Source organism: Motacilla alba, chromosome 4 (genome assembly GCF_015832195.1).
Source record: "Motacilla alba alba isolate MOTALB_02 chromosome 4, Motacilla_alba_V1.0_pri, whole genome shotgun sequence".
In the NCBI taxonomy this organism is placed as follows: Eukaryota; Metazoa; Chordata; class Aves; order Passeriformes; family Motacillidae; genus Motacilla; species Motacilla alba.
This window is the reverse complement of record NC_052019.1, coordinates 50,676,965-50,703,909: the sequence shown is the minus strand read 5'-3', so window position 1 is coordinate 50,703,909 and position 26,945 is coordinate 50,676,965. Positions and strand designations below refer to the sequence as shown.

The 26,945-nt window shown below is 40.5% G+C and overlaps 1 protein-coding gene across 7 annotated transcripts in view; it reads left to right on the top strand.

Moving 5' to 3' along the window:
• Positions 1-26,945, top strand: part of BMPR1B (bone morphogenetic protein receptor type 1B) — a 233,397-nt gene that overhangs the window by 148,807 nt on the left and 57,645 nt on the right. Inside the window, exon 1 of one of the 7 annotated variants that reach the window (XM_038134846.1) lies at positions 10,045-10,116. The exons of 5 other annotated variants lie outside the window; for them this stretch is intronic. Coding sequence is in view for 1 of the 2 variants with exons in the window: in XM_038134839.1 (XP_037990767.1) it covers positions 15,485-15,539 (55 nt within the window). In the remaining variant the exon portion in view is untranslated. Of the gene's footprint in view, positions 1-10,044; positions 10,117-14,095; positions 15,540-26,945 lie in introns of those variants that run through there. One more of the 7 variants, XM_038134839.1, reaches the window with a different exon arrangement.

The following is a 26,945-nucleotide window of genomic DNA, read 5'->3' as shown; positions in this document are numbered from 1 at the left end:
AATTCTGTATAACCCTTAAAAACTGTACTTAGTGCTTATTCAGAATACTAGCAGGGCAATCATAAAAAGTAACACATTTATAGCTTAGATAAGATGAACTGTGCTTTGATCCTGAAAAGTTCTAGCAAAATGTTCTGGTGCTCAGCCTCATTCTTCCTGACAGCATGAGATATCCAGCATTCCCCCCTCAGCCCTTGCTCTTTCTCCTGTGACCCTCAGCAAGGGAGCACCAGTCACTGGTGCTTTGGGTGTGGAACGTGCCCAGTAGGGGCCTGGTTTGTGATTACCAGCTAATTTTACATAGGCCACCCTAGAAGCTGTTGGAGAAATAAATCACTGCAGAGCTGTCCTGGATTTGAGCCACTGAAAGGCCTATAAAAATATTTGTTACCCAGATACCTGAGCTGGCTAGCCTTTTCTACAGAACTTAAACTGTCTTACACATTTTGCTTTGTATGTTTTGGGTGGTTTTAGTCAGGCAGGTTGAAAAAGTATTTTTTGGCAGCTGGAGAAGGAAATGGGCATTTGCCATTTAAGTGCATGTAAATAGGGAAAAAATTCTATTAAAATGCTATTGATGAGACAGCATGCAGTGAAATGAAAACTGACCATTTTGACACAAGTAGTTGGTGCTACAAAGGTTTCTCTAAAGCAGCCTAAGAATTGTTCTTAAAGGTGTTTAGGATGTCCCAGCTTTTCATGCTCCCAGTGTCTCACGTAGATATGCTTAGCACCCAAGGCTTCTCTGGGGAGGTCCCTCTCCTTGGAAATGCCTTCAGAACACCCACAGCATGGCTTGTGTGATCTGATAGAAGGCACATCTATAAAACAGTCAGGCCTTTTTTTGTCTGGTTTTTGTTTCACATTGTCCATTCTCCCTGGGGAGGTTTGTCTCCTGTTCTTGGGAATGGCACTGGTGTCTCAGCAGCCAGCCTGGTCATGGAGCCTCTCCCTGAGAACACAACTCCTTTGCAATGAGTACTTCCCAGGCTAGCAGAGAGAGGAACTTTGGACATTTAAGCAGAATGATTTACAGATAGAGGAGCTTGCTCAGCACATAGTTTGTATTACATGCAAAAGAAACCAAGGATTACATGTCTAATGTGGTTTCTCAGCTGCAGAGAGAAACAGCAAAGAGCTGCTGCATCTCTAGATTTGTTCCAGCCCCTTGGTTGGGGCTGAGCTTTGGTCCCCCTGCACCCTCTTCTGTGAGGAGGGGTTTGGGTAACTCTTTTTTTTTTGCAGAGAGATTGCTTAAGCAGCCAATCCTTGTTCCACTCGCCCTGGTGAAGGAAATCCTGTATGAACTGGAAAGTGTTAGAAAGGATTTAATGAGATTATCATGAACTGTTACTTCACAAAAAATATCTTAAGCCTTCAAGCAGCTGTGCTCTGTAACTGAGGACAGGTGAAGGAATAGGAAGGGCTAAAAAAGCTGTCTACTTATTTAAAGAGGCAAAGCCAAAGGGGTTTTTTAATGTCTTAATATGCATTTTAGCTAAAAAAGAAAAACAAAATCAAAACCAAACCGAAACAAACAAAAAAAAAAAAAGCAAGGAAACAATATGGTCCTCCAAAAGGAGGGATATTGTAGAAGTCTAGTGTCTTCAAAATTAGATTTATTTTTGATAATATTGCAGAAGTAAGTGATACTGAAATTACTATTTGAAAATTCTGTTGGCCAGTGGACTATGCAAGCTCCTACTTGCCTTCAAGCTCATCACACCAGTCAGAAGTGCCTCAGGTCATGTTGTATCCACACCACGTTAGGGACTGCTCTGAGGTTTGACTTGTCTTGTGTTGTAATACACAGAATTTAGTAGCAATGGAGTGAAATTTGATTGGTTTTGGGTATCTTTTCTTTGTTTTGTTTTTGTTTTGGGTGATTTTTTTCTTACCATGCGCTTGCAATAAATCTGTAAATAATGCTAAGAATTACGTTGCTGACAAGTCCTACTTGCTGGGCTCTTGATGACAATGAAGTCACAAAATGCATTTACTTTCCATGTGTTTGGTTGGCTTCTGTGGTCTTTGTGTACCTGTAATGACGATAAAGTTATTAATAGTGGCTGTATATTATGGAGGTAACCTCCCTGGAGAGCTGGGTACCTAAAACAAGTGTGCCACTGTGGCTCCTCAGGGTGACCCTGGTTTGCAGTTCAACTTACAGAGCAATGAAATTGTAAACACAGGGACAAGTTCTTCTCAGAAAGAAAAGTTATTTCAACTGGAAATTGGTAATGAGTAAAGAGGTATGGGGGGAAAAAATACCTTCAACCAGCATTAGAGTAGGATTTATTTTGGCAGATGCCTATCTTGAATGTACAGGATACTTTCCAAATCCATCAGACATGCTTGTGGGCTGGGAGTGGGGTTAATAAATCTATGCCTTTGTCCATTTATTGCTTGGGAGAATAGCTTGGAGGCTGAGATCCAAACTGTGCTGAAAAGAACTTCTGAAATATGAAATTATGTGCTGATAAGATACTGTACCAAGAGACTCTAGCATAATGTAATTGCTGAGAACACTTCATGGTATAAAATTATTATTATTATTATTATTATTATTATTATTATTATTATTATTATTATTATTATTATTATCTCATTAGTATAATTTTTCTCAGTTATAAAAGCCCTGAAAAAATAGTGTGAAATTATTAAAATAATTTTTGAGGGTAATTAGAGCTCTCTTCAGGCACTCCTCCCCTCTGTACCCAATCATCCCACCAAACCATCCCATCTCTGCTGGGCCTCCTCTTCTGTCCTCTTGCAGCTCATTCTTTGGCATATTGAGGGGAAGCAGAATTGTGAGGCACACTGCTCTTGCCACCAAGAAGGCAGTAATAAGCTACTTATGAAAGTGGTTTTGGGTATGTTAGCCTTTGTAAGAAAGAGTGACTTCAGGGAAAGTAAAAGTAATTATTTAAATTAGTTTAAATCAGAAAGAATTGAGCCTAACTGCAAAAGATTTGCTAAACTTGATACAAGCATGCAGGTTAAAGTATTTTTAGCAAGTGCACATTGTCAAATACAAAATCCTGGTATATTTCCAGAATGTTGAAATAAATCTGAGTACAAAAAGTATCCTTCTTTTAATCTGGAACAAGTCAAAGTAATCTTTCTGCAGTGAAAAAAGTGAATAAGACATTTGACTCCAAACAAGAGATAGAGCTGATTTCTGAAAGTGACTGTCAGTGAGTGTCACATCCCTCCAAGAACACTGCATTTGCATCAGGACACCTCAGCTGATAAAAAAGGTGTAGCATGAATAGGTGGGTGATAAAATATGAGATGAACTATCTCCATGAGGAACAAGCAACTTAAAATTTGGGGGATGGTTAGGGAGGACTTCAATAAGAGGAGACAGAAAACAGAAAATAAAATAATACACATAAAAAGAAGAAGCAAATTGAATTCTTCCATTTAACCTTTTACATAATAAAAGACAGGAGACATCCCAATGAAATTAAAAAGCAATGCGTTTAAAAATTAATAAAAAGCAAATACCTTTTATTGGAGACAGGAATATGGACAAACTGAGCTATTGCTCTGATCTGATGTGTCAGCACAGAGATTGCTAAATTATGTGACCTTTTGAGGAAGCCTTTAGTTTCTGTAGCTGGGTACAGTTCTATTTTGCCACAGTCTAAGACATCTGGCCAGAAGCCAGCTCTGGCTCAGCAGCTGGGTGGTGCAGATGCTGTGGCAGTGGTAGTTGTGGTAGATACATTGCTGTGAGGTGGCTGTGTGGCTCCCACCTTGCGAGGACAACTTCCAGTTGAAGAACCATGTGCAGGTTCTCATCGCAAGATCAGGCAGCATATGACAAAACCCCTATAAATATTGGTTTCTGGTTTATTGGGTCAAACATGTCCAAGCTCGATTACCTTTACCTTTGTGATGTTGGTTCCTTACCCAAATAAAGTCAGCCTAGCAAGGAGCTTTAGTAAAGCTAAAGGTACAATCTTCCCTCACACATTTGGATTTTGAGATCCAACTTGTCAGAGTAATGGGCTTTTATTCATGTCATAGAATAACTCATGTAATGACATTTGAAACCAACAAATGAACATCTGTGTGCATGTGTTTGTGTATGCTTATACTGATAGAACAAAAGAAATTTCTTTTCATCAAAATATTACAAGTTTTAAAGGCTAGTTTTTAACCAAGGGGGAAAAAAAGCCATGGACTCAATCATATTAGTCTGGGTAGGCCTTCTTACTGAGGTGATTATTTCTTTAAACTTTGTGATCTGAATGCTGTGTAGCCAAAATCTTTCAAAGGAACCCTTCAGTTAAGACTGAACACAGCTTTATAGACTGGACACTTGGACCTAAACCTCAGCCCTTAGCATACCATATCTCAATCCCTACATGTGATGAGATGGATGGTTTGCTGCTGGTATTTTAAAAAGAAACATGATGTACAGCCACAGAAGGTCCTCACTAGGAAACGTACCTCCCAAAGGCAGTGAGTGTCTGTGCTACTGCTGTGAATGGCTTCAATGAAATCCCAGTGAAACTGGTAGTGGATTTCTCCATGCTATCATCTTGGGAATCATGCCTGAAAACCACACCCTTCTCAATGTAGTTTTCCTGTGGTTTAATTCAAAGCTCTTTTCACCTCTCTTGGCAGCGTGCTGCTCCTTTTTCTCAAGGGTCAGTCACTTCTGATATATAACTAAGAAATAAGTGGCCCTACATTGGAAGGAAAAAGCCTCAACCAACCATCTCTGGAAAAGCAGCAGAACCTCCCCATGATAAGATGCATCATAGTGTGAACTGACCTCCCCAACTGTAGCAACAAACCCTCCATCATTAAAGGCATCTAAAACTGAAAAGGGAAAACATACTGAACTCTTCAAGGCACCCTGTCCAAAGCTTTGGTTGATGAGTATTTGCATTTTTTACTTATTTACTTTGAGTCACATGAGAAGAATGCCTTAGCTTACTGTTTCTGCTGGAGTAGCCAGCTGTAGAAGAAAGTTAAGTTTAAACAGCCTAAATAAGTTTCAGAGATAAAAAGCATGATCTAGGAAAGCAAATCATACCTTGTTTTGAGAGTAGTAATTTCATATAATCTACATATAAAAGGGGAGTAAAAGGTGTATGAGAGCTGGGTATGGTGGCTTATTTGGGCAGTTTGTCTGTTTCCATGAAAGTCTGCAGACTATGGAGTCAGTTTTATCTGTAAGGATGATGCTGCATGAGAATTTAGACTTTACAAATTAAGAAAGGCCCCGTTACTAAATACATTCTGGAGAAGCACCTGCCTGTGCTCTTATTTCCTCCCAACTCTCCCAATTTCAAATGAACATGCAGAAAAAAGCAGGTGGTTTATAAAAGCAGTTGTAGTTCTTGTGAAATTGGGAAAGATGTGTCAGTCATTACAGAGGTGTCAGTCATTACAACAGATGAAATGTTTTAGTCATCAGTGATGGTTATAGTATATTCTTTAAAAAAGCACATGTTAATTTGTGGTAATGAGTAGAAGTATTTCCTTGGAGTGAACAATAGATTATTGAGTTCTTAAGGAAGTGATTTGATTGAAGGTATGTTTTGAAAATACTGTGGTTTTGGGAATAATTTTAAGAACCCACTTTGGTTTTGTAGTTATGGGGCAACTAGGAGACAGAAGAGTTTTGGTTGTTTGGCTTTTATTTAATGGGCCTGGCAAGCCTTTTGTTCACTTCCCCTCCTCCCGATAGTCTGCACACAGTCCGCCCCAATTTGTTAAAGACGAATTGTTGCCCGTGGTAACTGCAGAGAATTTGTTGAAAAGAACACTTTTAGAAGACAATGGGCCCCAAATATACTGTGGCACAGCTTTAAACTTTATTAAGTCTGTCTTGAACTACCCTCTCCTCTCCCGAGTTGAGGGAAGAAAAGTTTGGCAGCCTCCACGCTGTGAGCGTGATTGATGCCCAGAACATCTGAGGGACTTTTGTGTCCACATGCTCTCTATGAGTGCATAATGTGTGAATACTCAAATAAGGTCAGCCCTTATCAGATGTAATCTAGGCCTGAAAGCAGATCAACAGTGACAGTCATACCCCATAAGTGAGAACACAAATCATCCTTGCGTGCTTTGGACAAGTTATGGGATTTTCTCCCTCACTCCTGATTTACCCTTTCCAAATGGGGTGTGTGTATGTCAGAGGGGAGGGAAAACTTTGGCAGATCTCTGGGAAAAAAAAAAAAAAAAAAAAAAAGAGAGACAAAACTCAGAGGAATACGTGCCTGGAATACTGGATGGGACCCTCAGCTGGGCCACAAGGGCAAGGGGGCTGTGCAAGGCAGTGGCTGTCCCTGCACAGGGGCTGGGGTGTGCGGCTCCTCTCAGGCTGCTGGGGGAGCATCCCCACTGGTAGAGCGAGGCAAGAGGCAGGAAAATTGGGTAAAAGAGGTTCAATTCACATATCCAGTACCTTTTAAGAGTCTTTTCAGAGATTTCTAAGCATGTCACAGCTTTTGTAGTCTGCCTGTCCCTGGGATTGAATGCTTCAGTTTTTCAAAGTGGAGTGAAAACATCTTTTTTATTCTTTTTGAGTTTGTGCTCCACAGAGGGGGATGCTGTGTTTCACCACAGAGTGAAAAAAGATGGTAGAGAATAATGCCTTAAAGAATTCATTTCTGACAGCTTTCCTGGAGAAAGCAGATGTAAGTGGGTTTCATCTGAAGGAAGAGCCTCCCATTTGTGAATATTACTGTAGTTTAAGCACTGGATTGCTTTTTATCTAGGAAAACAAAGAGAGCAGCAATGAAATGTTGTTAATTTAGACTTTTTGATTTGTGCTTCTGCTTAGAAAAGGATTTTAATGGGCAAAGATCTTTTACAGAACACAAAATATATAGGGAAATAGCATAATTAGCAGGAAGAAATAAAAGATACCGTTACATCATTGACAATATTAACAACTATGGAAACAATGATGTCATCCTCTAAGATGGGAAATCTTTTTCCCACACTTATGATGACTTCAAAAATTTCTTTTCATTTTTAGAAACATATTGTCACTCAGGACAATAATTTGCAAGACTTTTGCTTTCTTACGCATTCTTTATATGGAAGTGTAAAATACTGCTGTATTCCCTGAAATTGGGGGAAGATCCATGAACACTGACAGCCTGCCTACAGACCTTGTAATTACACCACATTATTGCTTGCTTCATTGATTTATTTTGCTTTGTGCTTTAACTGTAACAGGAGTGTCCAGCTCCTCGCTGAAAAGGCACAGTAAAAAAGATCCCTTAGTTGCAGCTCACACCTTGAGCTCTGAACAGAAACATGAGCAGGGAGACCTCTTTCTTCCCTTCACTGTCCTGTCACCTCTTTGCTTGGCTGCATTGGACAGTGTTTTTCACAGTAAGGTGTGAAACTCTGGAATACTAGACAGGAGATGAAACCTCTTCTGTCATCAAGTTCACGACAATAGTGTCCTGAGCTACCATATTATGTTTCCCCACCACCACGTTTCTCTTCAAAAAGTGATCAAGGTGTGTCTGAAAGTAATTTATGCTTTCTTTTTGGCCACTGTCCCAAAGAAGAGTATCACCTGATATCCATATACCCAGTATGGATGTGCAAAGAACCACCTAATGTACCGAGATACATCATTGACTCTGAGTCTAAAAGACTCCTGCCACCCACACCCTAACAAACACCTGTTGGGCACTGATTTTAAACACTTGCTTCACTCTGCACAAGAAATTCCTTTCCTTGATGCATTTCCTGCTGACATCCTAAAAGCATTTTGGTTGGATTCCCCAAACTTTCTATGGCAGTTTTTCAGATTCAGACATTTGCTGCTCTGAATTAATCTAAGTCCTTTAAGGTCACACAGCTTAGGCTTGTGGTACCCGTCCCAAGTGTCCAAAACAGTGATAATCTTCCATCTTGCAGTCAAAAAGGTCACAGGAGTGACATCCTGTGTTTGACGTGGGAGGAATGGTCTGCTCTGTAGTGCTCAATATGTGATATGTGGCAATTTGGGATTTTTAATTTTAATAACAAGTATTTTAAATGGTGTCAGCAGATGACAAAGCATTACTTTAACATGTTTTTTGAATGGGACTTTGGGAAGGAAATGCCTAGCATGCTTTTTGAAGACCACACGTAGATTAAATAGGAATTTCAAAAATAAGGTAATTTTTCCCATGAAAACTGATCTGCATGGAGCAAATCTGTAATTAGGACTCCTTTTAGAAAATAAATAGTTTAGGCACTACTGTGTTACTTTCTTGCCATATATTGCAATGAAAACGTGAGAAAGACTGAAAAATTATATTGACAGGATTATTATATTCATACAAACAATGTATTCCATTCATGTGTATAGAAATGAATGTCTGCGTTGCAGTTGCATTGTTAGTTGGTGTAATATTAGGTAATAAGAGTTTTAAACAAAAGAATGAGGGAAAGAAAAATTTCACTAATCACTAGCAAGATGACAGCAATGCTCATCACATATATGATATCTGTTGATATATTGATCTATATTTATGATACCTATTGATATGTTTATATTTATTTGTATTTATGATACCTATTGATATATTTATTTATATTTATATTATGGTATATTTATTATGATATTATGGTTTATGAATGCTTTGGTCAAATTACTCTCAGTCAAATAAAAGTGAATTTTATTCTGTTATTACTAATTGTTGTTTGACATCTGCTAGGTGGCCACTTCAGAGATTTCCATTTTGCTAAGCATCATCAAAGATGTTGATCTTTCCCAGAAAGTTTCAGGGGGATTACTTGTTTGAAGCAAAATACCATTTGAAGCATGGTAGTGGAATTTACCCGCTGAGATGCCAGGCTTCTATAAGCTACAGCAGGCCAGTATCAGTGCCAAACTGCCCAAACAGTGTTGCAAGTGACCTGATGACTCTCAAACCCTACTTTTCCCATTCTTATAGATAAAATTATTAGTGCTGTCATTAATTATTACCACATATTGATACAGAATTTAATTGTAAATAGCTAGCTTACCCGTGCTCAGGGGTTTTTTTGCTTAGTGGTAGTTGGGAGCCTCTTTGTATTATGGTACATCAGTTTTTAAATTTTCCCATCATAATGCTGTATTTTAAGGCGTTTTAAGGATCTCACCTGTATTTTGCTCAAGAACATAGACCACACACTTCTGCTGCTCGATGGCATAAGAGTTGCTTAAAACACTTGTTCCTGTCATAAGGGGCAGATGTGTAGATGGCTCAAAAGCTGTGAGGATGTTGCACCAGGGGATGTGGTTTAGCGGTGAACATGGTGGTGCTAGGTTAACTGTTGGACTTGATTATCTTAGATGTCTCTTGAAACTTAAATTGATTCAGTGATTCTGTGAGTTTGCATCCATTGATGACCTGACCTGCTGGTGTAGAGGTCTATAAACCCTAGCCGTAGATGAGGGGGCTTTGTTTTAGCGCGCCCGGCGGAGGAGCGAAACAGCTGCTGTGCATGTGTGACTGTGAGGGGCGAGGTTAAACCCCCCTGCGCGGCTGAGTCACTAACGGGCTTACAGGGAAATCCTGCTCTTCGCAAATACCGAAGCGGCTCATTTAGTCCTTGAATGATGACACCAGCTCAGAAGGTGTCCGTAGCAGCTGTCCGGTGACAAGCCGCAGGGAGGGTGCTAGTTCTGAAACCGCGCCGGGGCAGGAGCGGAGGTCCCGGTTCCGGCTCGCTCCCGGCTGCACCGGCTGCTGCTGCCGAGCGCTTTCTGGCGGGGCAGGGTCGCGGTCCGCAGCGTTCCGCGGCTGCGGCGTCTTCCCGGCCAGAGGAAGCTTTTGATGTGCGGAAGCCCCGAGGCGTTTGGCGGGACGGCTCCGGCTTCCTTGCGAGGCTGGGGCTGTGCCGGCGCAGGGCGAGCCCAGGGGTGCCTCCCCCGGCTGTCCCTTTGTGTCCGGCCGCGGGTGTCCGGGGCAGCCCGGCGGGTGGGGCTCCCCGCTGCCCCCCCGGGCCCGCCGCCGGCCCTGCCCCGCCTGGAGGAGCCTGCCGAGGGCAGGAGCCGCCGGGGGCGGGGGCGCGGCGAGCAGGCGGCCGGGGCGGAGCGGGGCCGGAGCCGCGGCTCTCGCTGGGAGCTGGCGCGGCGCTGGCTGCACGCCCGAGGTGAGCGGGGAGGGACGCACGGAGCGAGGCGGGAGCGGGCGGCGGGAAGGTGCCCGCGGATGGGCGAGGGGGGAAGGATTTTAGCTCCGGGCTGCCGTTCTGGCCCTGCTGGGTGCGGCGGTGCGGGTGATGCTCCGGAGGCGCTCGGCGTGCGGGGACAGCCGGCGCGGTGGGGCGGCGGGAGCTGCTGCTCCCTTTCTGATAGCGCAGCTTGGGGCGACTTGCAGCGCCCAAAAGAAAAAGTTTTAAAGAAGATGTGTTGTATTAAATTTGCCCTTAGAAATCTCGAGCGTTTCAGGCTTATGCTTTTTGTAACTTTTGTCTCGTTACCGCTTTTTACAGCGAGGGCTTTTTTTGTTAGTAGCTGTAGACTTACTAAACGTTGTGCTGTTTTCGTAGGAAGACTGAATTTGTTCATGTTTAAGTCTTAGCAGGAAAGCATCACACTAATTGTAAGGGAAAATGCCGTATTTACCCATCAAGATACAAAAATTTGGCGTGGCTAATAAGAAAAGGAGGTACTAATTAGCAGTAAACAGAAATTGCAGTAAGGCAGGATTGTGATTGACAGCAGAATCATGGCAACTTTATTCATTATAGAGATGAAAACAAGGAGTGTATTAGAGGATTTGAAACGTACTTATAAACCTGCATTTGAAAACAACTTCTGGGTGCAGCAAATGAGCTGATGTGGTTTTGGGACGTTTTTTTTGGAGTTTATATATGTGTTTATAGTAGTACTTCATTCATGTACTGATGTTGTTTGAAAGAACAATGGAATTACTGTCATTGAAGACTCGTTTTTCTGTTAAGCTTGGTGTCTCTTGAAAAGGGGTAAATAATTTAATGAAGCATCCTGGATGTTTTGGCTTAGATGTATTCATTATGAAGCAGTTGGCTGATAATCACATCTAAAAGGAGAAAAAAATATGCGTAGCAAGGAAGTTTTTTTTCTTTTTCCACAGAAATTGGTTTTGTTAACCAACCAGGTAAACTCTGTGACTTACACCTACAGCCCTTCAGCATCAACCATGAGTTTTCCTGATGCTTGAGAAGATTTTACTCTGGCTTCCTTAGTAAGATACACTAAAACTAAGGAGCAGAAGAAACAGCAGTGCCACTCGTGCAGTCCATTTGTCCTGGAAGCTTTCATGTGGTGGGAAGTGGGTGCAGTGTCCATGGGAACAGCTGGGCTTGGGGAAAGCGTGGTAGATGGCAGAGCAGGATTCTGAGCAGCAGCTGGTCTGCAGGAGTCCTAAGCAAGTACAACAGTGTGTCCAGTTCAGATTCCATCTTACAGTCATTTTCTCCTTGAATCACAAAACTGCTGTACTGGTGTTTTTTATCTAGTGTTTGACTTTGTTTTCAGCCATCACTGCAGAAGCTGTGAATGAGGCTTAGGAGTGAGAATGCCACACAGTTGGGCATGGGATGAACAAATTTTATGGACTTTGGGTGATACTGAAAAACGAATTTGAAACCATTAACTGGTACTGTTCTTCCTAAGTGATACTTGTGTGACGAGGAGGCTCTGGACAAACTGCACTCACACCTGACTGACCAGTCCAGGATATCTTTGCAGGGGCCCTCAGTATTCTGGCAGCACCCTCTGCTGCCGAAGTGGAGAGTGCAGCTGGGGCTGCATCGACTTCTCTGAAACCAGGAGTCAGAAATGCACCTGAGCCTTATTAGGTTTTCTGTTCCCTTTTAAAATTTTGATGGCTGGATTCTTCGACACTTTTCTGTGGGCATGATCCCTTGAAATCAAGGGGAGTCCTAGATTATCCTCAGAGTTATCCATACCAAAATAATGTGCTCCTAAAGATACTGAGAATCTTGATGCAATGACCCTCAAGGAAATAGTTTGTATTCTGATTTAGGAGCATCTGCAAGGGGATTAGGTAGATCTGTGGAAGAAATGCAGTAGGCTGCTGAAAGATGTGCACAGAAAACTTAGGTTGTCCAGAAGAAACCAAGATTTTTTCTCCCTCTCTGCAGAATTTCAGGCACAAATATGAGCATGCAAAAATTATGTCAGAAGAAAAGATCCTCAGATACAGTGTCTTATAGTGTAAATAACAGTGTAATTACAAGTGTCAGTAGGAGATTCCCAGTAATTTGAAACCTAGTTGTTTCTGAGTTCACTGTTTGCATTTGAAATACATTCCAAACTTCCTGGCAGTCAGGAGTCAAATCTCTTCTTGGTTTTTGAGCACTTGTACAAACTCCTTTAGGAAATGCAGCTAGTGTCTTGTTCGGCACAAGGTTTTTTCTTTTCCCAAGGACTGTGTATTTCTTGTTTGCCAGCGCTGCTCAGAGGGTGAGAGGCTTGTGCTGGGGAATCTTTGCCAGGAAATGCCCAGTGGTTTCCCAAAGGTGCTTTCAGCAGCTCCAGCCCAAAATCTTTCAGCAAATAAAGAAAGACAAAGTGATAGCAATTGAGGCTCAGTGCTTGAGGATAATTTTAGGAGCTAAATATTACAGGAAAAAAACCCAAACAAACTCTTGGTAAGCTATGCATTGTATAGTTGTATTTATGTATTTATTATTTTTTAATTAAAAAAAAGAAAAAAATCACGATGACTCTTTGCTACCTTCTAACCTTTGGGTTATGGGTTAGTTTCAAGACCAGAAATTGTTAGGAAAACAGAGTTGAAGATGAAATTAAGAGGTCTTCTACGTAATTCAGGTCATGCCTCAGGCTGAGAACAAGATTTTCTAAAGCTTTATTAATTCTATCTTTAATTTGTTTAGTAAATACATCTATTCTTTATCCCCTCAAAGCTTCTGTTTCCTTGCAGGATGAATTCAAAGTTCCTTGAGGACATGAATTACTCACCTGTGGAGTTTGCCTTTTGCCTATACATATACCTGGGGAGATCCTGATGGTTCCACATGGTTGCTAAAATCAGATAGTTAGATCATTATTGTAATGGCTGATTTGCACTAAATGCCAAGAGTTTATTTATTCCCTCTGATACACATACATACTTTTACCAACATTTGGCTTCCCTTCAGTGACAAGGAGACCACAGGTTTCATGTCCAGTGTCTTCTTATTTTCACCTCTAGAAAAATTAGTCTTGAGTGTATCCTGGTTGTCTTCATGCTAGTTCAAACCCAATTCTATTCTACTGGCCTTGAGTATCTCTAGTTACTTTTGCTGAACTTTGCTATGCATTTTTCAGGCTTTCTGTATGTTCCCCAAAATGCAGAACTCAGACCTGAGTATTTCTTCATTTGTGCAATCACTTTTGTGTGTGCATTGCTACAGTGACTGAATATTGTGTTATACAGTCCTAATAGCACCCCAGCTTCTCCCAAACATTTCTCCCATTTCTTAAGAACATTTTTGAATGCTAGCCTTATCCTCTAGTTACTTGATTTATGTCTATAAGGCCCATGTATTATCCTGAAGGGAATTGAGATGTTTTTGACATGGTTTGTTTGTGACCAGTGTTGGCTGCTGCTCATGTCTGTCTGTTGGGGTATTTTTGGCTGAATTTAATCTTCTCTAAACTTGAGATCAAAGTGTAAGGAAGAAAACCAGAGCAGTTCACTCAAACTGAACTGTGGCTCTTATGTTCAGGCTTTTAGGCTAAGCACTATTTTCTGCTTCTATCCTGCATTACAAACTTACTGAGGGTAATTTTTCAGGCTGGAGTTCTGACTTGAGAAGATTCTTTCTGAAGGAAATGTTCAAAAATTAGGTCAGAAAAAGGTAATGTTTGTTTGAAAACTGAATCATCAATAACGTAGGGCAAACCTAATTTAACTGAATGGTTAGAAAAAATGCTTACTTGAGCTCAATGATGCAACTTAGGGGGATGAACTGTGAAGGAAACTGGTGAAAAAAGCTCTTTTTACCAAACCTGTTGGTTTGTTTTGAAAACTCTCTTTTATCCCATAATCTGAGCAAAGGTCATTCCCCACCCCCCCACCCCCCCCGAAAAAAAAAAAAAAAGAATAAAAGCGGGGGAAAAAGGGAAGAAAGACTTGTTTCATTGTTTCATAAGAGGCTGAGCTTTGGGGCAAAATTGTAGTTTTGGCCTAATTCCTTTGCATAGCTGTATCAGTCCTATACATGGAATGAAGTGTAAGCCATAACTTACTATAAAAATGGAGCTTTATGAAAATCCTGAGATTTTCCTGCTCATCTTACCCACGTGGGATGGAGGCAGGATATAGATTTGGCTGATTTTTTCCATCTCCCTCTACTACCTCTGAGTACTACACATCCTGAGTGGTGCTACAAATGAGCATCTTTTAAATAGTCAGAAAGCTGGCATTGTTGCAGCCTTGTCCTAAAGTGATGTGGGGAAATCATGGAGAAGTCTTTCTGAAGGAACGAGTGTAGTACTTGTGAAAAATAAGGGGGAGAAAGCATGAGAAAGCTGAGCAGGACCCAGTTGTGTCTTTGAGGAGAAGCTTATGCCTCTTGGTGTACCCCAGCCTCACACTGTGTGGTGACGTATAAGCCTTTATGATTAATGGATCCAAAGCCACAGAGACTCTGAGCAGAGGTAATTGTCAATTATTTTTGCAATCTGGTAAATATATAAAACCTGATGCAACTAAATTTTTGGTATATTTTTTGTCAGACAGTACACTCGCTGCTTAAGGGATTTAGCAGGCAATTCGGTACTTTGGTGTAATGCAGAAGAATTTCATATTCACCTGCTGGTCTAGCTGTCATTTGGAGAAGTGTCAGGCCTTCACATCCATCTCTGGCATTTGTTGCTCCTTGATGCATTTTAACACTTGGGGACTTAGAGGGTAAAATTGTGGGAATAAGAAGATAGGACCTAATGAAGTTTGGCTTGTTGAAAGTCGAAGGATGATCCGAGAAGCATGAGAATAGGTAACCTTTGGGCTGTGTTACTTCAGAGGTAGCTGTGTGGTGTAGTTGTACAGCATGCATTTAAAGTAATAATTTTTCAGCTGTAAACTGATCCTAGTTACCATACAGGAAAATCCACTTAAAGTTTGAACCCAGCTGTTAAATGCATAACCATGTCTGTGTTCATGAGGTTCAGACTGCAGCCGTTATATGGCATCCCCAGATATTAATCTCTCACTATTAATCAGCAGCAAAAGTAGCTTAAGGTGAGCATTACAGATGCTCGAAATCTCATCTCTTCAGCATCATACCTTGAGGGAAGATAGCAAATACTTGGGTCTTTCTTTCTTTCATTCCCTCCCTCCTTGTTTTTCTAGGAGATATGGTTCAACTCAGGCCATAAGAAATGTACTTTGCACCACTTGTTCTGAATTGGAGTTTATCACCCATCCTCACCTTGACAGAGATACTGGGTTTGAAGGCCTGACATGTTTTGCAGTGGCAAACACTTCACTTGTGTGATTTTTGAATGCCTGTTGTTCCAGATTCATCACTAGAAAGCAGAATATTTAAGTGGACTGAAGGTAGGTGTGCCATGTGTTAGCCCAAATAGCCCTGGAGTGTTTAAAAGACCTGCATGATTTTAAACTTAAATGGACTTTTTGAGACTCACAGGACTACTGTCTTCCTTGAGTAATTTGCAGAAATGGAGACTTATTACCTTTAAAAAATAAACAGGGCTAGTGTGTCAGTTTAGTTATCCAGACTAAGGACAGTTGTCTTTTTACTAACCTGTATTTGCAGCTCTTCTATTTTTTAGCATTTAACACTGGAAACTGACTGTACTGGACATATTTTCTAATGCTACTGATGTTTATGATGTTTGTCTGTGGACTTTCTGTGCTATTGCAATGGTACTGGTCAGCTCTCAGCAGATTTTGGGCTGTTGCTTCAGACACAATGTATTCTTGTATGAAGTCAAAACGTGCACACTAAGCAAATGTATTGTTCTTCCTGTGCTGAAATGTGGCTTTGCATTGGCTTGGCAGTGTAAAAGGTACCAAGCCATAGCATAAAAACATTCCATGAAAAGGAAATAGGATATTCATTGCTCCTCTTTTGAAAGAGAGTTTGGGAAATGTTGCTTGCTGGGCTTCTTCAAATAAACTCCTGATCTCCTTTGGGACAGCTCTGCTGTCCTGGCTCATCCGGTGGCCCTGTAATGCACTCAGGAGGTGTTTAAGGAGCACAAGGGTGATGGGAAGTGTTAGATTTGTCTCTGTTCCTGCTTTGCTGAAGTTAATGACCTTCTGGTTTCTGTTTTAAAAACATTCAGTGAGCTGCACAGAGAGAAGTACAGCCCCTTTATTACTAATCCACAGTATAAATATCAGCCTTTTGTATAATTTCGCTTTCCTAAGAAGATCACATCTGTGAGTATTAGGTCATAGTTCTGTATTCGAAAGGATATTTGTATCAGGCAGGATTTTGAAGTAATAGAGTGCCAAATGATCACAAAGATTAACTTCTAAAAATTTTTTTCTGGGTTTCTCAGTTCCCCAGAGGAGAGGAAAGAGCATCTTGAATGGGGATGCTACCCTTTCCAACACAATTGTTTGCCAATGGATGAAATTTAGGAATGGCTAGGAAGGGAAAACCTGGTCATGTTCCATAATAGAGCTTATTATAGTGTTAACAGATCTACTGAGATGGGCAAGACCGGGACCACGGGGAGCCAGAGATGTCAGGTGTCTTTGCAGATTTTATGCAAGACATTAAACATTGTAAAAAATGAGTTATTTATTGTTTCCGTGGCTTCACTTAATTGTAAATGTTACCTTAATTTGTTCTTTCTATTCTCTTTTGCAACAATCCTTTTTTTTTCCTCCACTTCTCTTTTGAGGAAGCCAAACAAGTGTGACGTTTTGGGGAACAAATAGCCTGATGATGTGTCAGGATGTAGGAATTTGCTTAAGTGTCTGACAGCATTCCCTTGAGTGTTTATTTGTCCCAGCACTATTTTTTGTCTAGTACACAGTTTTGTTACCCAGAGTGCTCAGTGGCATTTGAGCTTTTTTCCCAGCCTTTGAAATACTGAACTTTTGGTGGATAAGGAGTAAAACGCAGTAATTCATTTGAGCCTGTTGTTTAGAAATGTTTGATCCACTGGTGTCAGAGGCAGTATCTGTAGTCCCTGTTTCTGAAATAAGTGGTGTGAATAAAAGCTAAGCAGTCTGCATGAAACTTAAGCACCTCAGGAGCTGCATGAATACCACCACTATAACCTAACGTAAGCCGATTGGGTGAAAAATGTGGTTTCCTGTCTTCGCTTGAAAAAAATGTTTTTCAGGCTTACTGACATGCACACTGCAAATTTAATTTTCATAAATATTTCGTCTCTTTCTTATGCTCAATTTAATCTATCAAAGCCACACGGTCCAGGAGACATCTGGGATTGTACTTAAGCAGCTGGGTTTCATTTGCAGGAGGTTTCCAGCAAATTTCTTTTTCTTCCCAAACACAGAATATCTTGGTGGCTGTGCAGAGTACTGGGAAAATCAGTGTGAGTGACATAGCTTAAGAAACAGATGGGCTTAGTTTCTTCCTTTACCTGGGTTAGGTACAATCAAAGGCTCTTCATGGGAGGCTTTGTTTAGGTCAGCCTAAGCAATAAAAGAACTTTTTTTTTTTCTAACCATGGGACCTTGTATACAGAGTGAACCTTTACAACAGCCAGCTATATTTTCCTTTAGTAGTAAAAAGCATAGAAATTCTAGTCTGAAATGTCTGAAATTGACAAGCTAATTCTATATTGACATATGCTGTGATCAAGCAACATATATATTAAGTAAATTAATTATTAATTGAATACCTCTTCTAAAATCTGAATGCATATTAATTAGGCCACTGTGACATTAAACTAACCTCTTTTCTGTTGTGAATAAGTAGCAAGTGAAAACTCAGTCTTTTGTTTAAATTGTTAAATGTATTCCGTTTGATTAAAGGCCACCAAGTAGATTTTGTTGAATGAATGATGGCTGCCTATGGGAAGTCACCAGCTGAAAATACAGCTGCAGATGAAGAATTAACATTTTCACCTTCTGAATCTGTCATTACCGACTTCAGTAATGCAAATAAATTTAGACTTTGGGAGCATTCTTTCAGATGAGTTTTCAAAAAGCTGGAACATCTCATAAACTTTATTATTTTTTAAATGTAGTTTTCTGTATGTTTTCTTAGCAGTTTAGTTGTTAGTACCTGCCTGAAGATGTACTTTATTCATTAGTTTTGTTGCCTTATAAATTGGAAAATAAGTAAATACATACCAGAGGTCGTCAGCAAAAAGAGGGAAGGTAAAAGAGTGTCTGAAGTTATTAGGGCGTTTGTAAAATTTTGTATCTGATTCTGTCCAGATCAGTTGGTATTGACATGTCTTCCCTTTAAAAAAGAAGGGAAGATAAAAAATTCCAGCTGTAGCTGTAAAGAAGAAAATTTGAGAAGGTTTTTTCTGCAAATAGGGATAGCCCAGCTGCAGTAGGCATTTTAGCTGGACAGTGAGGATTAAACTGTCTAGGGAGCGTCTTGTTCATGTGGGAAAATTTGGGCATGGAATTGCTTCTGTGTATGAAATAGAGATGCTGGTATGTGTAATGGTTTCTCCTTGGTAGTGGCTGTGTTACATGTACAGAAATTCACATTTCTCTTCGATTACAGTTCCCATGCAAGCCCAGATACTAACGTGTAGTGATATTCTTGGCATTTTTTCCTGGTCAGTTCTCTTTAAAACAGGGTTCTCAAAAATGTTTGTGATTGATCCAGTATCTTTAGTAGCAGCCAGTGATAGCTGACACTATCATTGTGGATGGTTAACAGTACTCTGCAGTGCTTTGGTTTTTGAAGGGTTTTAATGCTTGCCTTAGGCTGAGTGTTCTCTGTGGCAGAGGCAGATGCTGTGCTTTCTACAACCTGAGAAGGATTCAGTCTGGAATATCTGCTGTCATTGTACTTTGTTAATTTTTTTTTTTTGTATTAAGCACTCTATTATAACTTAGACATGAATCCCTTAGAAATTCTTCTTTTTGGGGCCAAAAAACAAGTCCTAGACACTTTCTACATCTGTGGTCATGCTCTTCAGCCATGTACATGTTTTGTTTAATAAGAAAATAGTTAAATCAAAGAAAAGCAGACTAAAAATTGTGTGAAGATCTAACCTTTTTAACCAAGCTTCTTTCCCTTGGAACATGTTTGTGCAGTCAGCTAGCATCCTGCCGCCAAAGAGCACTAAAATAAACCTAATGTTACAGCCTTCCTTTTGTAACAAATATCTTAAGATTATTTTAGGTAACAAAGAGAACTAAAGCTTAGCTGTTTTAAATTAAGGGAAAATCTGTCTTTAACAAATAATAGTTTTAATGAGTGAAAAAAAACCTCTTGTTTTTCTGCCACTTCTGTAAGTGATGTGTTGGCAGAGTCTTCTGTGTGTTTAGAGGGCAAGGAGGGAATTCAGTCTGGAGCTTTTCAGCCTTGAGTGGCAGACAGCACCTACTGACAACGACTCTGCCACCTGTGTGCTTTCATGTCCTGGCACTAAGATGACACTGTTGGTTCTGGGAAGCACCTTCCTGCTCTCAGTGAGCAGTTCTTAGATGGGTGTTATGCTGGAGAAAGGCTGCAGCCCTGCCATGGACATGCTGGGAAGCGGAGGACAAATAGCAAAGATGAGAATTGCTGAAAAAATTCTCATAGCTGGTGCACTGCTCCTGCTTCTCTCCAAGCAAGTTGTTTTGTATTTGTGGGAAAACACCTTCCACACTTGGGTTGAAGAGCTGGAGGAGCGCTGTGGTCCTGTGGTTAGGTTTACACTTACACTGGGTTAGGTTTAACACTTATGTCTGCACCAGAAGGATTTTGCGGAGCTAAATAAAGGTAGTGGTGTAGATCTTTGTCACATTTTTATATAGATCTAAAAGATGTATAGAAATCTGTGCTTCTGAGACTGTTGCTTAGAATGACAAGTTTTTTCTTACTGTGTGACAGCATTAATGATTTTTATATTTTCAGTGTTTGTTGACTTACTGTTTCTTCTTCTTATACAATAAATAGACAGTATTAGGGGAAAATTCAATTATGAGCAGTGGGAAAAAGAGCTACTAAACTCATCACTGTAAGCATTTGGTATAACCCTTACCATTCCTCCTGCTCCAGTTTCTCTTGTCTGTTTAATATTTTAGTGGTAGTAACCAACCCTTTACTGAAGGAAAGAATACAGCTCAATTTTCTGAAAAAAACTGTGTTTAGTTCACTAATGACCTTTCAAAGATACAAAGCTTTGTAGAGTTATCCCACCTAGATGCTCATTTGATTTGTGGATCCAGATCCACAGAAGTTCTGCAGTTGAACCAAGTTTGGCTCGTTTCAGTGGGAGTTAGTCACAAAGACACTCTTGTGAATCTGGTCTGTTCTTTTGTTTTACCTTTTCTCCTGTAAAAATGGAAATAATAATGCAGTCTGACTCCACAGAGCTGTTCAAGAGAGACATTAATTGGGAGTAGCTGTCTCCGCTGGTGACAAAGGCCACAGAAATATTTGTAGATACAAGTAACAGTATAAACAGTAACAGACTGCTGCTGTTTCACATGCTGGACCAAATGGCTTTCAAAACCTGAGTGTCAGCCCACTTAGGCTTGAGGTACTGCCATGTTACATTCCCATTGTTTTTCTCAGGGCAGCTTAATCTAAAATAATGGAGAGTAAACTTCCCTTGAAGAATGGCAGTGAGTTTGTCACCATGTGCCTGACTCTCAGACAGGATCTTCATTTGCGAAGGCATCCCTGTTTTGGCCTCCTTGCAAGAAACGAAGGAGGAGGGATGTGGTGGAGGAAGGGTGTGTGTTCCAACCTCAGCACTCCACAACTGAATCTGTTAATCTGGGCTACTTCCTGATCTGGACCAAATAATTCAACCAATCCTTAAGGCACTCAAGGTAATACATTTCAAGGGGAGTGAAGTGGCATTTAGAAAGAAAATTTATGTATCTTAAATTATGTTAGCTGTGAAGTTTCATGTACCATAACTTGTGTAGAGTGACTTCAAGTAAGTCACTCTGCACAAGCCCAAAACAGATGAAAATACCCTTACTAGTGCTACAGTCAAATTGTGTTTATGTTGTACATGCAGTCTTTGACTTCTGTGCATTTTGCATTGCTGTACAGTCTTCAGTTGCTTGATAACAGATTAGCTTTTTCATTGGACCCCTGCTTTCTTCAGTATAAAGGATGGGCAATCCTCACTTAATGAGTCCCTATTCATTATTTTGTTTTGTGTGACCATCACCTTATCTACCACATGCTATTCAAACCCTGCTGAGGCTGTGGTTATTCATTTCCTTGTGGTTTTTTTTCCCCTGAGACACCCATCATTATAGTATCATTACTGTAACATTACTGTCACTGTAAACTGTAGGTTCAGTTGTACAAATCACTAAGGTTAGACAAAGGGATATCTGTCCCCCCATTTAGCAGGTGGAGCATCAAGGCAGAGGATGGTTCAGGCTAGAAGATGTTCAGGCTGCAGTTTCACATTTGGGTAAAACCAGCTTAATTTAGCATGGGGACAGCAGTGGACAACTCCTTGCTGTTGATTCCTTTCTCTGCTTGTCCCTGGGACTTAGGCAGCTGCATGGTGGAGCAGATCACTGATGTGACTGCAAAATAATGCCACCAAAACAGAAGGAAACTGAATTTTTGGTTGGACTATCTCTTTCAAAGGAAGTGTGTCCTGACATGGCTAAATCCCCTTGTGACATCATTGTTTTGCTACATGCTTGGTTTTGAGGCACTCTGGGCTCCATCCCTTGGCATACACTTATTTGAGGAGTGAAGCACCTTTTTGGCATCAGTGATACCTGTGAGTGCTGACTGTGCTGGGTGATCAGAACTGAAGTTTTCAGGTTGAGCACACAGAGGAGAGGGCCAAAGAACTGGGGACCGCTTGAGAAAAGAGTGGCTTTGATGTTTGTTCTGGCTTCACCCCCAGATACTGCTGGGGGAAACAGGTCACAGCAAAGCATCAAGTGGCATTGCTTGCAGATCATTCCTTCTCTTTTACCTTTTTCTGGAGTTTTTTTTTTTTTTTTTTTTTTTTTTTTGTTTTTTTTTTTTTTTTTTTTTTTTTCCTACTCATGGTTATTTAGCTCATCTACCTTTTAAGTTTCTGGCAATAATTAAAAGAAGTTTCTACACACAGTGATAAATACCTTTTATTAAACTTGCAGAAGTAACACTAATTCAGCCATCTCCTTAGTAGGCAGGTGGGTAGGTGAATTGATGATTTTTTTTTAGTGTGCTTCTAACATATTGTGGTTTTATGGGTTATTGTTTAAACTTTGAAAAAAATCAAGTGGAAAACAGAAGTCCTCTCATGTAGCACACACCCCCCCCCCATTGTGCCAAAGCATGATGCAGCACAATGACCATGCATATCCATGTCACAAAACTTTTCCCTTGAGTGAACAAAGTGGCACAAAGAATAGGTTGCAAATCTCTGTGTGTCCAGCACTTGGAAGGGACAGGATGTTTTGCTAGGGCCTTGCTGAAAGGTTTTTCCACAGAGGAGTTATGAGATTCAACAAATCAAAGTGCAGCTCTAAGCTGCAGAGAAACATCCAGCACCTCTTGTTTTCACCCAACTCAATTTTGCCCTGCACATTTTCCTCCTTATGTGTGTTTATATAGCTCCCAGATTTTCTCAGCTCACTTGTGCTGTTTACCAGTTTTGTGTCCAATGCTTATTCTCAGCTTTTCAGTCCAGCTTGGTCTGTCTCTCAACCCATTTGATTTCCTCCTCAGTTCCCAAATACTGGGATGAATGGCTCCATCCACTGTGCTGTTGCACAGCCTGTCGTAGCCTCTCACAGGCAGGAAGCAAGGCTGCTGGAAAAGTCCTGCTGAGCTGGCATATTCCTTTGGAGGTGACATTGTCAGGAAATTCAACTCCTCGATCCCTGGGGTCTGAATTAGTACAGCCAGGGGCGGTTACTGATTTATTATTGGGCCATTCTAGGTCAGATCCTTGAAGGAGCTGCAGCAAATGCACTCCTTCTGCAAACTCTTCTGCTCATGAGTAAAGATTTTGTTTAAGAAAAGCTTCATGGAATGTACTGTAATGCTTCAAATTAGATTTAAAAGATTAGACTTTAAAGATCGTTTAGTTCCATCTGCCTCCTCTGCCATGGGGAGGGGCACCTTTCACTTGACCAGGTGGCTCAAACCCCATCCCACCTGGCCTTGAAAACTTCCAGGCATGGGGTGTCCACAGCTGTTCTGGCAACCTATTTCCAGTGAATCACCACCCATGTTGCTTCCCAATACTTTTGAAAGTCTCTCGGTTTGTGTGCCACTGATAAAAGTAAACGTCTTTGGAGAAAAACAAAAAATCAATCTATGAATACTTTAAACATTTTTTTCTTTGGACTCACATTATCAGTATTTTAGGAGTAATGGAAATCTCATGGCAATGTGTGCATCCAAGATTGGAATTTCAGTTTAAATCAAAGTTTTTAATGTCATTTTTAGGAAATATGTTCAACAATGCCCAGTATTGCACTGGAATGGCTTATGCTTTGTAGCCTTTGGCATGTGATTCATCACCCAGGTTACATTGGTAGCACTCTCCACACCATTAATTCCAACAGGAGGGAGGAACTCAGAGTCTCACAGGATGAGGTTGTTCTTTGGATATTTTTTGTATTCCTGTAGTGCCTAATGCCACCTGGCAGAGATTTTTTACTTTGATACATGTTGTCAAAGTGAAAAGGGATGTTTCTGCTGCTGTAAACAGGCACCTGTTGGGGATGTTAGTTAACTCGGCTGTTCAGGGAGGATGTTTGGTTGTCTCTGCCACTTTCATCACTTGATTCTAAGAAAAGAATTTTTTACTTAGGCAAAACATAGCCTTTCCCTGTTGGCAGCTGGGAGAATAAGGATTAAGTTCTCTAAACAAAGCTCAGTGCCCTTGTCAGGTCTCTCTTTTCAGAGGGTCTCCAAAGCCATAGCAATCAAAAGGCAGGTTTCAGGCAGAGCATTCCTTCGAAACACCTGCTGGATGGAGCTGAACACAGTGTCCTTGGAGTGTACTGTGCTCTAACAGTGTGTCCTCTGTGGAAATGTCCCCTGAAATTCACTGGACAAAGACAGACCATAAGGAAATAGAAGACACTTCTGCAACACTGCGAGCACTTGGTGTCTGTTTCCCTGGCCCTCCTGAGAAGATGCATGAAGGAGTTCTTTGCAATGGCATTTTTCTTCCCTGTTTTTAGACATTCTTTTGCCTATTAGGGATCCAGGCTGTAAGGAAAATGTTAATAAAGTAAAATAATTAATAAAATAAAAATAATTTAATAAAATAAAAATGTTAAATCCTGTTAATAAAGAACTGGTATTGTAAAAGCCTGGCAGCTTGGGTCCAGCTGAGCTGACTGGTGGCTCTTCATCTCCATTCCTGTGCATGACCCTTGTTGGCTTGACTAAATATCATCTTCTTTCACACTACACTGCGAAGGCTACTTTTCACTTTCCCCTATAAATTAGGAATTCAGTTGCATATACATGGTAATCCTCTGCTAAATATGAAGTTCTCCAGCTGTGCACAAAGAACATAAAGCTCTGGAAAGCAAAATTTTACTGCTCTAACAACCAAAACCCCAACTGGCAGAAGCTGCTATTCACAAGAGATCTCATACATTGAATAGGGGAAAACATGGTAAATTGTCTTGTTTGTTACAGCTTCAATTTGACTCATTTGAAAAATCAAGGCAGTTTATTAAGAAGCTTTATATTTCAAAATATTGATTAACCTTTTGGAAAAGAAAGGAAAAAAAAAGGATTGTGTAGATGAAACTGAACGTCTTTCTAGTGAAATAGCATTAAATAATTAAAGGTCTGGAGACAAATGTGATATGGATTTTCTTATTTGAAAGAGATGTTTTCTTGCCTGCATTAAAAATAATCTCAGAGGAGATTAGGAAACATGGGTAGAGTCAGAGAGTGATTTTTAATGCTTCTTTGTTCTTCTGAGATTAAGCTATTATGATCAAAGAAACACACTGCAGTGTTCGAAGTGTAATAAAAATATGTTTTAATTTAACTTAAGGCTTGCTGCAACTTCTGAGTCTCCTGAGTGAAGAAAATACAAAACACTGTAGTTTCCATGTTTCCAAAGATCCAGTGTCTCAAAACAACTTTTCCCTGAGATCCTTAGCAATTCTTTAGCTGTTGTTTTCTTTTTTTCCCCTAAACCTCTTTTGGAGAGAATAGTCTGTGATAGAGGGCATATGACCTTTAAGATCTTTATGGTCCCTTAGAATTCAAACCATTTTATGATTCTAGGATTTCAGACTGTCACCAAGACTGATGCTACAACTGATCTAACCTCTATTCATATTCCGATGTGAATACAATAATAGGAACAGTATTGTTGGAATCTTGGAATTCCAGTGATGGAATTATCTTGATAAAAACTTTGTTGAGAACAGGTATTTTGGCTTGGTGAGCAAATAACACTAATATGGAGTCTCTGTAATACCATAATATGTGTTTTATGAATGTTACATTGAAACATTTAGGGTTTAGGTTACTTTCTTTATTGTTCATTAGGTCAAGTTAGAATGTCAATGTTATGAAATTAAAAATTGGAATTACATTAAATGAATTTTTACATACTAGAAATTAAGACATACAGGTTCAGTTTTTGAATGAGTGCAATTTGCATTTTGTGAAGAGTGACGGACAGTAAGTGTGCAAAGAACTTTGAATTATCTAGGCTGTCCCTCCACCTGAAGGCACTGTACCTAAACCATTTCTGACACCTGTTTGTCAAATAATTTTTTAAACCTTTTGGAAGAAATGTTTATTCTTGCACCTTTGTAAACAATCTGTTTCCATTCGTTGTTAGGGTTTCAAAGAAAACTTGATCTTCTGGATGTCTGAGATCCCAGTGTTCAAATTTCAGCCTTTGTTTCTCACCTTGAGCAAGTGCACACGGAGCAGGGCTGTATTTCATCTGTCTTTGCATAGACTCTCCTCATTTCAGAGCCATGTTACCATGTGGCCCTTGTCTCTAGACTGAACAAATCTCATAATTCTAATCTGTCTTCATAATTAATTGTTTTAAAATTGGTGAAGGTACTTTTTGTGACTTTCTGGATTTGTTTTTCTCAAGTTTTTCTCCCCTGGGAGCGATGCTGCCCAAAGCACAACACTGCTCTTGAAGTGAATTTCCTGCCCTGAGCAGGAGGCTTGTTTATCCTTTCTTACACAGAAGAGTCTGTTGATATCTCCTGATTTTGTAACTGCTTTCTCATAAATTATTACGCTGATGACTCACATTAAGTCAGTGACCTCCTGTCTAGTGCTGCAGATTATTGACTAGCCGGTTGCTCTCCACATCGCATTTGTGCGCCAGATTATGACAGTTCATTATTGGGACTTGTCCTTACTGAATTTGTGGTGTGTCAGGAATGTCTCTTATGGATTTGTCATCAGTGCACATTGTTCCTGTTGTTAATAATTGCTACTATTTTTACAGATGGTTTGAGAGCAGGTCGAAATTACAGAATAGAATAGTATCGGTGGTAGCACATGGAAATACATTCTCAGTGCTGCCAGGGGAGGGAGCTGGAGTTGGCAGATGGGTGTGGGCATGGGGAGAAATTGTCCTGCTGCTTCTTCTGATAGGGAATTAGGAAAAAAATGTATGGAAGGCTGGGACCACTGCTGCTCTTGCTCTGGTTGCTCACATTCCCATGTGAGCAGTTCCAGCAAGCCTGGATTTCTGTGACTCACATGTAGGCAGGTTTTCTTGCAAGAGGGCCAGTGGCTGCTTCCCCCATCAGCGGCCTGCTTCAGTCCTGAAGAAGTTCCCTGCAGACCTTTATTGCTGAAAGAGCAATTACCCATGGGGGGGTAATGTGATTTTTTTTGAAAAAGGCAGG